General features: G+C 39.7%; 1 protein-coding gene and 1 pseudogene across 6 annotated transcripts in view; both read right to left on the reverse strand.

The window, feature by feature from the left end:
- Window positions 1–12,093, reverse strand: part of ZWILCH (zwilch kinetochore protein) — a 37,539-nt gene that overhangs the window by 843 nt on the left and 24,603 nt on the right. For 5 of the 6 annotated variants that reach the window (XM_058737291.1, XM_058737289.1, XM_058737292.1 and 2 more), the window contains 7 exons: window positions 11,844–11,923; window positions 10,117–10,273; window positions 9,574–9,602; window positions 6,795–6,931; window positions 5,552–5,647; window positions 4,232–4,344; window positions 365–479 (listed from right to left, as the gene is read on the reverse strand). In XM_058737291.1, coding sequence (XP_058593274.1) covers window positions 391–479; window positions 4,232–4,344; window positions 5,552–5,647; window positions 6,795–6,931; window positions 9,574–9,602; window positions 10,117–10,273; window positions 11,844–11,923 — 701 coding nt within the window. In that variant the 3' untranslated portion in view covers window positions 365–390. Of the gene's footprint in view, window positions 1–364; window positions 480–1,351; window positions 1,411–4,231; window positions 4,345–5,551; window positions 5,648–6,794; window positions 6,932–9,573; window positions 9,603–10,116; window positions 10,274–11,843; window positions 11,924–12,093 lie in introns of those variants that run through there. The other variant, XM_058737290.1, reaches the window with a different exon arrangement.
- LOC131518301 (U4 spliceosomal RNA) lies at window positions 651–771 on the reverse strand (annotated as a pseudogene).

Consider the following 12,093-nt stretch of genomic DNA (forward strand, 5'->3'; position numbering starts at 1 on the left):
TTAATAGAACTCTGCTTTCAACATCAATCGATAGGCTCCTTCGGGGTTTTTCTCTCACATCAATGTTTTTGAAATCAAACTCTCTACTATACATAGAGATTTAAAATGCAAAGACATTACCACTCAAAAATATGTTTTCGTTTCTCTGGCTTCAAGATTAATCTGGCTTACTGACTACAGAAGGTAAAAAGGAAATTAAAGACGTGCATTGCTCAATGACATCTGATAAGGCTTTTACATGATTACTGAAAAATTATCCATATTCCAAATGTATTAAATCAATACTTCTGTTGTAGAAAACACTAGAACATAAGATACTTAATACACTACAAAGTATCTGGAGAACAAAAAGCGGACATACTACCTTACAGAGGACTCCATCGGCACACTTCACTTGAAATGCACCTGGCTGCAGGTGACCATGTTAGTATAGAACATCCTTTCTTCCAGGCTACCGTTTAACGTTAATTCAGAAACATCTGTAACCAGATAGAGATCAGAATTGCTTACCAGCCTGCTGGCTTTTCTACCACATACACTGCTGACTTTTATAATAGTCAAGAGGTAATATGAATGGCATGTGTCTTCTATTTTGAATTTAGGGGACAAAAACCAGCGTGGACAATTCTTTTAAATGGTAAACTCTGATGCATTGAAAACATGACTAAAGAAAATACAAAGCAGATTTGTTTTAATTCTATATTTTTCAATTAGCAATAATAGTGCCTCAGATAAATCTCACTGGCTACGATACTGCCACTTCACAAAGCTTAATTCTCTTTTTAATTGGGGAACATACTGCTCTATTTTTGTGCCTCATCCACTATAGTTCAACTCTTTTTTCCAATCTTAACATATATTTTGGAAAACAATTTCTACTTGAGATTTCTAGTCTTAGGGCTAGGCAAATAAACACTTTTTTTCTCTGCTGAAGACTGCTGTATTTCAAAAACAAATGCAATTAACATTTAGATGAGCTTATGTTCACTTTCTTGTGGGTCAACATTTTGGTTTCCATATTCCCACCATGATCAACAATCACCTGCAGAGTACCCACAGGGCGAGCAGCACTCTCCCAGACGCTGTTGTTCGCTCCCGTTCACCCCAAATCATTATTTTCTTCCCGACATTTCTTCTCTCTTAGGTCTTCCTGATTTTGATCTCAATGTTTTACAACAGTATCACAATATTAGATATCTTGAAAAGCTAGTATTGGACCTAAGTGCTCAGTTCAGTCCAATGAAGCAGAAAGCGTAACCTCTCAAATGCATATAATCTTTGGCAAAAAATAAATCATGACTGAGCTTTAACATTTACAACTGGGGCTTGTTAGGAATAGCCCATGACTTACAAATGAGGGCGTCCTTCACCAGTGGGTCTTGCTTTGGGCTGGAGGTGACAGAATAATTTCTAGACAAACACATCAGGAATATACGATGGGTAGAAGAGGTTATAAAATTCTAGCCAAAATGGAGTATGTGAGTGGTTTTCCAAGCATGCAAATATAGGATTTCATAAGAATTCTTTATTTTCATAGGAGTCACCGGACCAAGTATTTATTCATAAATTGTTTTAACTCAAACATTCAAAATAACTTTCACTCCTTTTTGAAGTAATCTGCATCAAAAAGACTCTAGAAGATACGTTCACTCTACTGCACTTATCCAGCATCATTGAACAAAGGTGTTTAATCTTGCATGAATTTCCTCATAAAACACGTTTAATCTTTATGTAATAAAATTTATTTAAAACAGCATTTTCCAAAACGTATCACATATGTTCACAGCTTTAAAACTTTCTTTTTAATCATAAAATATAGATCTTTTTAAACAACATTTGCAGTTAAAACAAAATGCTTCCATTGGTGGTTCTCAAACTAGTTGCACAATGGAATCACCCGGAGAATTTTTTAACAAGTCACTGCTGTCCAGGCGGTAGCTCCAAAGATTCTGACTTACTTGGTCTTGTTATTAAGACTTTAAAAGCTCCTTAAGTGATTTTAATGTTCACCTAAAGCTGGGAACCACCCCTGCCCTCACCATGCCACACCTCAGGGTTAAAATTTTATTGTATCCTTCCAGACCTTTTCTTATGCCTCTGTCTCCATATTTTTTCCAGGCTTTTAATACTGTAAACAATACCACACTTAATAAGCTTGTGCCTAGGTCTTCTTGCACATGTCTGGTTTTATGTATGGAATAAATCCCTACTAAAAAAACTGCTGGGCCAAAAATTGTATTTTAAAATATCGGTGGATATCACCCTCCACAGAAGCTATGCAAACTTATACTTCAATCGGTAACGTGTGAGGTTGACCGCCTGCCTGTTCACATCCTCGCCAGTACCGTGATAACAAATTTTTTGATCTTTGCTTATCTGACAAGCAAAAGATGGTATCTCTATAAAATAAATATGCATTTCTCTTATCATAAGTGGGCCTGGGCAGCTTTCATTCTCAAGATGACATCGGAATTTCCTCTTTGGCAAACTGTTCATCTTACTTGCATTTTTCTATTGAGTTATTAACGTATTTTTCTTACTGATTTGCAAGTTCTTTATGTAGTAGGCAATGTAGCCTCTTTTCCGAACATGAGCTGCAAATTACTCTTCCTTGTTTATCATTTGTTTTGCCTCTGGTATTTTTTTGTCATGCTGCAACTTTTCTAATTTTATATGGTTGATTTTTCAAGCTTTATACCCTCCAGGTTTCATATCACACTTAGAAAAGACAGGATGGTTTTAACTGATGGTTCTCAGGAAAATTTTTCCATTTCTTTAGGGCTTTTACTATTCAGCCATATGAATAGAGAAGTTTCCATCATGCTTGAATCAAAAAATATTTGGGGGAGAATAAACTCCCATGGAGTTTCATGGAATTGTTTCATGGAAACAATTTTGCAAGGTATCAATCTAGAACTATTTGTAGAGTTCTGTAGTTCAATAACCAGCACTGGTTGACTACAGGCTTCTGAAATCTTTTCAGATGGTCTTAAAACTATGAGATATGAGGGGCGCCTGGGTGGCTCAGTCGGTTAAGCGTCCGACTTCAGCTCAGGTCATGATCTCACAGTCTGTGAGTTCGAGCCCCGCGTCGGGCTCTGTGCTGACAGCTCAGAGCCTGGAGCCTATTTCAGATTCTGTGTCTCCCTCTCTCTCTGCCCCTCCCCTGCTCATTCTCTCTCTGTCTCAAAAATAAATAAACATTTAAAAAATTTAAAAAAAAACAACGATTAGATATGATTTTAGATAATCACTGCAATATCTGAATGAAGCCTTTTAAATCTACACAAAGAGAGGACAGAATCTTGCAATCCACTTTGCAAAATACTTGAAAATAAAAGTTTTATAGGTGCTTACTAAAGGAGGAATACTTGGAGCTGGCTTATTACACCAAGGGCTCAAACGCATTCTCTGACTGATGTGGACCATCTATGACAGAACATTAGAAAGCTCGGGGCGCCTAGGAACCTAGGTGGCTCAGTCAGTTAAGTATCCGACTCTGGATTTCGGCACAGGTCATGATCTCACAGCTCATGAGATGGAGCCCTGCATCTGGCTCTGCGCTGACCTCACGGAGCCTGCTTGAGATTCTCTCTCTCTCTCTCTCTCTCTCTCTCTCTGTCTCTGCCCCTCCCATGCTCACACGTGCTCGCCCCCTCTCAAAAATAAATACACATTAAAAAAAAAAAAAATCTCAGGGCACCTGGGTAGCTCAGTCAGTTAAACGTTCAACTCTTGGTTTTGACTGAGATCTGATCTCATGGTTTCACGAGTTCGAGCCTCGCGCTGGGGCTCTGTCTGCACTGGCAGCACAGAGCCTGCTTGGGATTCTCTCTCTCTGCCCCTCCCCTGCTTGTGCTCTCTCTCAAAAATAAATAAATAAACAAAAAAATCTCAACCTTTTCCCAGCACTCCCGGAAAAGACATCAGGGTAGAAATATCATCACTGAAAGAGTGCACAGAAGTGTGAAGTATGAGCTAGCATTTCAACCTTCTAATCTATTTTTGCTCCTTGTATCCCTATTGCTTGACCTCTTTTAATAAAAGTTCCTCTATCCAGGATGAGAAAAAGCACTCTCCCGTGATTTTTTCCCCCAGAAAAAATACGTTTTACACCTAGAGTTCAGGAAAATTATTTAAAACTGGGCACAAGAGCTACCATAATGTGCCAGTAAAAATTCAGTTTATTTTCTACTGGAATTTATCTGAATAGATTACAAACCATCTTTACCAGGTTTGTGGAAACTCAGATGGTCTACAGGTGCACTGTCACTCAGCTGCCAAACCGTTTTCACCTTCTTCTGACCACCACTGATTTCCACTTTCCATTTCTGTGGCTTCTCACTAAGGAAAGAAGAAACATCAAAGGGAAAAAAAAAGCCCCAGTTATTTCCTTCCTTCCTTTTATACTCATAATTAGCGAAGTCCTCACGTGAGAGGCACGGAGAAAGAAGAGATGAACAGGTCGCAACTCTAAATTTCGGGGTGTGAGTCTGAACTACCTACAGGACACTGAAGTTGGGGATTTACACCTAATTTAGAAACATGAATCTGAAGCTCAGGAGAAGCTAGCGATGGGAGTTATGAATTCTCATTAGCCCAGAGGAATTGAGGCTTTGAGTGTGAGTCCAATCACCCAGGGAAGACGAAAAGCAAAGAAGAAAAGAAGGCAGAAGGTGGAGTTCTGGTGAAAAGCCACACAAGAAGCAGGCAGAGGAAGACCCTGAAGAGAGAACTCCTCTCGGTCTTGGAGGGGGACCAGAGAGGCGGAATTAACATGAACACAGAACGCTGTGTCACAGAAATGAAGAAAAGGGACAGAGATCCAAGAAAGGAATAGTGTTAAATGCCAAAGAGCCTTCTAAGTGCCTACTCATCAGGAGAAAGAATTGGGGGGCCAGCTGATTACACCAGGGGCTAAAGCACACTCTTTTACTGGCAAGTTGTCCACTGGATTTGGTAATTAGAAGGCCACCAGTGATCTCGGCCGGAGCAATTTCAAGGAATGACAGGGTTTGGCTACGAGGGAACAAAATAGAGGGAGGGTAAAAACAGAGTGGCTTCGGTATGAGAGAAATTTCAAGCACATTACCTGTTGAGGGAAGAGCCGAGGAACCTATCATTTGACACAGCCTGAGTCCATGTGGATGGCCAATCTGTCACCTTAGCCTCATAGTCCCATACCTCCCCAATCCCAAACCCTCTCATTCCCCACAGGCATATCCTCGACTTGTCGTCATTACCCCGATCACTTTCTTCCCAATCTGTCATTTCCCTTCTGCCTACACTTTCTGCCCTATACTGTGAAGGAATTACAAGTTGAGAGAACAATGAAAGACTAGAGGCCCAATAGAAAAAGAGAAGACAAAAGGTCTGGGAGAGGAGAGAGGGTGAACTCTACCAGATGGCAGTCAAAGAGCAGGACAGAGATGATTAAGGTTTCAGAGGTGGAGCACAGCTCTTGGTCACGAGACCCCCAGGGAAAGGACAGAGGAGTTGCCCAGGAATTATGGCCAGACTTAAAGTATAATTTAATTATTAAGTTGCCGACCTTTGATATAAGCTTTTTACAGCAGTTGGTCTGACTGGCAGCTGAAAAATGTGTTGCTCATCAAGAGGATTTTGTTTGTAGTATTTTATGCAGGATCTAAAACAAACAGAAAACAACAAAAAAAGAACTTCTTCTGGAAAAAAAAAATGTCCCTTGGAGATAAAGGCTTTCTGGTAATCTAAAGCTCATAAGAGAAACATTTCACCCAGTACCACTAACCAAAACAACAGCAGAAGAATAATTTCAGGGCCACAACAGTAAACAAAAAAACAATGCCTCCTCCCCCCACAACAAAAAAGTTAGGTTGTTTTTTATTTTGAAAGGATATCTCAATTTTTTTTTCAATTTGTAAAAATTAATAGAAGGTCTATTAAGTTAAGCCAAAGTAAAGGCCTAACTAAGTGGGGGAGGAAGTGATATCAGAAAAAGAAAACCAGTAAGAATCAAAAGAGAGACAAAGATACAGCCTCCATGGTTTTCAGATTCTGGGGAATTAAAGAGTTAACTCATTTATACTATTCATCTTTAATGAAAATAAATGTTAGATTCTGTAAACAATAATAATTTCAAATATTTCCCTTTACAACTGAGGCAAATTCTAAATTCGGGAAAGGCAATGGTACATTTCCTTCCGCAGGGAAAAAGAAACCCAGTCCTTCCACTGGATGGCTCGCTCATTTCGACCGTGAGGCTTCAAATACACATCAGACACCGGCAACCCATGTAGGAGGCTCATTCCAAACTGTTTCTAGCCAAACTGATGGGCAGAATCTCTAAAATTACAGCAGTGCTATTGGCAGAAGTCGGATAATAATATTTGGTTTCGTTCAATTACCACTGGAGGTCTAGCAATGATTACTTTGGCCCAAATGTATAAGGCTATAAAGAAAAGAAGAAGGAAATATTCATGAAGCACCCGTTAGGTGTCAGGTACTTTAGACACATTACATCATTTCATCCTGACGACAAACACTTCAAGTTATTAGTTCCTGTTTACAGATAAGAAAATAAGATGCAGCGAAAGGAAACTTCCTCAGAAAGTCCCAAAATGCTAGAGCCAAGTGTCAAACCTGAGTCCTTCTGAATCCAAAGCCTTTCCTTCCTCTGACAGGGGCTCAGAACCATTCTGCTACTGTGAAGACAGATTCTACCCAAACTGATAATAAAAACTGCACACATTTTGGCCCCGCCTATTTCATAAGAGACTACATTTCTATGTGGAAGGAACAAGAGCAATACTTACTGTGTTAAAGCAAAGAGGAGCTCATGTTGGGGTTTAATGAAAAGCATGCAACTGACTAATATTTCTAGAATATGATGGAGTTTTTGAACACGACACACCTGTTCTTGTATATCTACTGATGGAGTTATAAAATATTCCTGGAACAGAAAACGGCAAAATAAGGAGTTAAAGAGCACGAGCAATCTTGGGGCGCTTGGGTGGCTCAGTCAGTTAAGTGTCCAACTCTTGGTTTCTCCTGTCATTGTCTCACGACTCCTGGGTTCTAGCCCCGCAGTGACAGTACGGAGCCTGCTTGGGATTCTGTCTCCCTCCCTCTCTGCCCCTCCCCTGCTCACACTCTCTGTCTTAAAAATAAATAAACATTAAAAAAAAAAAGAAGAAGAAGAAAAGCAATCTTTAGGAAGAATATGGCTATGCTTGCTAAGCCTAAACTATGCTTAATTAATAGGGGGGTAAAAAATGGAGGCAGCCAGACAGAATTTACCACCTTTCAATACTACTCTCCAAACTAAACTATAAGCAAAATTGTCACTGAGAACATGCTCAGCAAACTGTTACATTATCTGGTTAACACAAATTCGAGAACTGCCTCACCAAGGAGGCCCAAGTGGGTAACTAATACTACCCACCAAGCTCTCCAGATGGAATGACTGGCAAATCCACAAGATAATTCTTAACTTCAATACCCTTGCCAGGTTGATGGGAGTGTCCACCTCTAAAAACAGGTAACAAGTACCAAGAAATTAATCAAGTGTATTGATAAGCTTCCAGTCACATGTGAAACTGGTAAATAGGTACCACCCTTTGAAAAAAGAAATTTGGCAATGTATGTCAAGCATCATAAAATACTCAGACCTCATCCTATTTCTGAGAAAACATCCTAAGGAAATAATCCACGGTAAATAACGGTAGGCAGAATTCTATGATGGCCCCCAAGATTCCCACCACCTGAAATACACATCTTGTAATAATCCCTTCTCCTTCATAGGCCAGAACTTGACAGATGGTGCTTCCATGATTAGGTTACTAAGTGACTGACTTTGAATTGATCAAAAGGGAGACTGTCACTATGACCTACCTAATCAGGTGAGCCTTTTAAAAGAAGGTGAAGCATTAGAGATGCTCTCCTGCTGACTCTGAAAAAACAAACTGCCCGCGCTGTGGAGAAGGCCACATGGCAAGGACCCAAAAACAATCCCTAAGATCTGAGACCGGCCCTGGACCAAAAAACTAGCAAGGAAATGGGAACGTTGGTCATAAGGCCACAAGGAAATGAATTCTGCCAACAACAAATGGGGGAATTTAGAAGTAGTCTTTCCCTAGTCAAGCAGATGGCAGACACCTTGATTTCAGCCTTGTGAAACTCTTAGCAGACTACCCAGCTAAAATGTGCCCAACTCCCAACCCCAGGAAACTGTGACGCAGTAAGTCTGTGTTCATTTAAGCTTTTAAGTTTGTAGTACGGTGGTCCCCCCTTTATCCAAGGTTTCACCTTCCATGGTTTCAGACCTCTTGGAAGGTCAACAGTAGCCAAACGCTAGGTCACAACACTTACATCTTTCACCTCACTTGATCTCACTGGCATTTTATCATCTTGTAATATCACAAGGGTGAGTACGTATACAGTAAGATTTTAAGACAGAGACCACATCCACATAACTTTTATTATAGTTTATTACAATTGTTCTATTTTTAGTTACTGCTGTTAATCTCTGTGCCTAACTTATAATCTCTGTGCATAACTTTATGATAGGTAAGTGTGTATAGGGAAAGACATAGTATACACAGGATTCAGTACTAAAATACTTTCAAGCGTCTACTGGGGGTCTTGGAATATACCCCCCCGAGATGGGAACTACTATAATTTGTTATGTTGTAACAGGAAACTAACACTAAGGGAAAAGCATTTGAATTATTTGAAGTAGGAGATGACTTGTTTTAAAAGACATCTTCCTGTGCCTTAGGCCTACAGAGTCACTGGGGCCCAGGAATTAGCAATTCAACTAGCCTTCTAGGAGGTTCTCCAAATTTAAGGACTATTGTGTCAAAAGCCTGGAGTCAAACCATATTAAAAGAAAAAAACAGGCATATGAAATGACTGGGGCGGGGGTGGGGGGGTGGAGGGGGGTGGGGAATGCATGAAAATAAAGAATACCCTTTCTCTGTTATATATTTGTCTGTCTGTCTGTCTATCTATGTTTCCTAGGTCCTAAGACAAGGGCTGGCACAGAACAGGTATTTAGTATCTGCAGGTAGGATGACTGAATTAAAAGAAAAGCCAACTTGACAATAAAAGAACAGGGGCATTCAACAGTCAGTCAGTCAAGTGTCCAACTTCGGCTCAGGTCATGATATAGTGGTTCGTGGGTTGGAGACTCACATCAGGTTCGCTGCTGTCAGCACAGAGCTGGCTTCGGATCCCTGTCCCCCTCTGTATGCCCCTCCCCTGCTTGCACACACTCTCTCTCTCTCAAAACTAAATACGCATTTAAAAAAAAAAACAATAAAACAAAACAGGGGCACCTGGGTGGATCAGTTGGTTGAGTTACCTCCACCTTACTCAGCTTCAACCTAAGACTTTGGCTCAGGTCATGATCTTGCCATTCCCGAGTTCGAGCCCCTCATCAGGCTCTGTGCTGACAGCTCAGAGCCTGGAGCCTGTTTTAGATTCTGTGTCTCCCTCTCTCTCTATGCCTCTTCCCCACTTGCGCTCGGTCTCTCTCTCTCTCTCAAAAATAAACATTAAAAAAAAAAAAAAAGAATAAAAGGACAAACTCACCAAATGATTCAAAGATGCAAGTTCCTGACCTAGTAAGAAAACACACAGATATACAAATAAGCTTTAGGTATCGCCTATTACTTGTTAAGGAACCTTAGTAAAATTTTGCAGAGCTCCTATATAAAAGAGATGCTCCAGCCAAATAGTTCCCCAGAAATAGCCAAATTTTCTGGCACATTACACCATGAATATATATTAATACTATTCTAAAAGTGATCACAGCTTGCCTCTAATAAAAACAACCAAGTGTTGGGTATTAAAACAGCATCTCACAGAAAGGTTTCTTTTTATTTAATACACTAACCTCACAGAATCTCAAAATGTTTGAACTAAAAACACAAACCAAAACTAGAGTTAAATTTAATCTCTTTATCAAGGAGGAAAGTAAGTCCCAGCGAAGAGAAGTGCTGGTCTCACAGAGAACCAGGGGTGAAGCCAGGGCTATAAATGACTAGGGCCAAGTAGAAAGATAAAATCTGAGAATACTTATGGCTGATGATTGTGACACGCTTTTTCATTTTTTGAGCAGGGAAAGGGACTCACCTATGAAAAAACTGATATAATCTTTTTTTAGTTTGTCCAGACCAATTTCCAAAAGCATCTTAACTGGAACAGTCCCACTGAGAGAAATTGTATCCATGGTTCCGTGATAAGACTGATGAATAAGCTTACTTAGTAAACTGTTACTCCCACTATGGAGCTAGAAATCAAAACAAATTTATAAAACCATAAATAAAAATATAAACATATCAATAAACAAAAGAAAAACAAACTGCACGAGCTACGAGCTAAAAATATATAAGCTTGTATTTTTAGTCTCCTGATACTATAAATAGTGTGAATAAAAAACCCTGATTTACAAACGTGTCAGCTCCTGAAGGGTCATTCCTATACAATTCGCTTGAGTCCAAAGCAACTATGAAGAGTTTCAACTTATCACCCCCAGATACGGTTCCACCAAAGAGAAGACAGAGTTGGTTCTCTGAAGCTCTGCAACCAGCAATTCTTTTCTCCTAGATGATTAAGTGCTCCTGGGTGTCTTTCCTAAACTGAACATCTTCATCTGCATGGAAAACCTGCTGCGGTGGGAAAACTCCCTCCCTCGGTGGTCTATTCACTGGTCAGGAGGAACTCCCTGGCTACAGATTCTGACATCCTAACTAGATCATTTGCAAATTAAGATGTGTGAACTTACAGACCTAACAGATGTTCCAAATGTTAAGCACTTTGTTTTAGAGATACCTGAAATATTGGCCATTTTGTCACTAATATCTATTATCTCTAATCTTCATCATCACCTTTTGCATTTCCCTTTGTTTAATAAAAACGATTTTCGTGTTGTTTGCACTCACTGCACAGGGCAGGGATATACCTGCAAACGCCTCACACACAGACTCAGATGAGAGAAACTCTATGGCCATGGTTAAAACACCTACAGCCACCACTGCCCAGTTAGGGGCAGAGCTCACATGCCTTTGCTTTGCAGTTGATCTTTGTTCCCACCCATGGAAGTTTCTAAGTTTTAGAGTCGTGAACTGGCAGATACACTATTTCAAAGAATTCCTACAAAATGAGGAATGTTTCTAGTTTTTTTCTTAGCTTTCTCTTGATTGTAAAAGCACGAGTTCATTGTGGAAAATCCATAAAGTATAGAAATGTATAATGCAGTTGGAAAACCTCATTTGTAACCCTAGCACCAGAGGTGACTGCTGTTAACATTTTGATTTATTTGTATCCAGGTTTTTCCCTTCAAAATTTACTTTTTTAATGCAATAGTGTATAATCCTTTCTTTTTACTGCAGATTGTAAGCGTTTCTCAACCGATCATCTGTCAGCACCATTTTTAGCAAAGATGTGGCTGTATCATTCTTTACTTATGGTCCATTAATGAGAAGTTTATGTCATTTATAATTTTTTGCTACCAGAAATGAGGTTGTGATAACTATTCTAATACATAAAATCTTAATACATATTCCTGTGTAGAGCTCAGGGTGGATCCGAAGAAAAAAATTAATGATTTAAAGGGTGTGCATGATACATTTGGAGAATATTTAACCCTAAAACAACACCACGAGGTAGATACTCTTCCTCCTCCTACTTTACAGATGAGGAAACTGGGGCACAGAGACCTAAAGACACCTGCCCAAGTTTACACAGCTAAGAAAGCAGCAGGGCTAGAATTAAACTCAGGCAGTCTGTTCCCAAGCCTATGCCTTAACCTTCATGCTCAGCTGCCGAAAAAGGGTTCTAACGCACACTACTAAACCTACCCATGGTTGTATATCACCACGTTGTAGACTCTGGATGATCAGCGTGAAACATTTCACCAAGTCTTGATAAGAAATCACACCTTGGAAAACAAGTCAGTCCAACGTTACTTTCATGGTATTTCTGCAGATCAAATATATCATTAATCTTAAGGATACGCAAGTAAGTAGAGGACAAGTATCTGTACTTTATGGATGGGGGAAAGGGAAAGAAAATAAAGACGAACAGAAAGATTTAACACATTTCTAAAGT

Source organism: Neofelis nebulosa, chromosome 7, assembly GCF_028018385.1.
Source record: "Neofelis nebulosa isolate mNeoNeb1 chromosome 7, mNeoNeb1.pri, whole genome shotgun sequence".
In the NCBI taxonomy this organism is placed as follows: domain Eukaryota; kingdom Metazoa; phylum Chordata; class Mammalia; order Carnivora; family Felidae; genus Neofelis; species Neofelis nebulosa.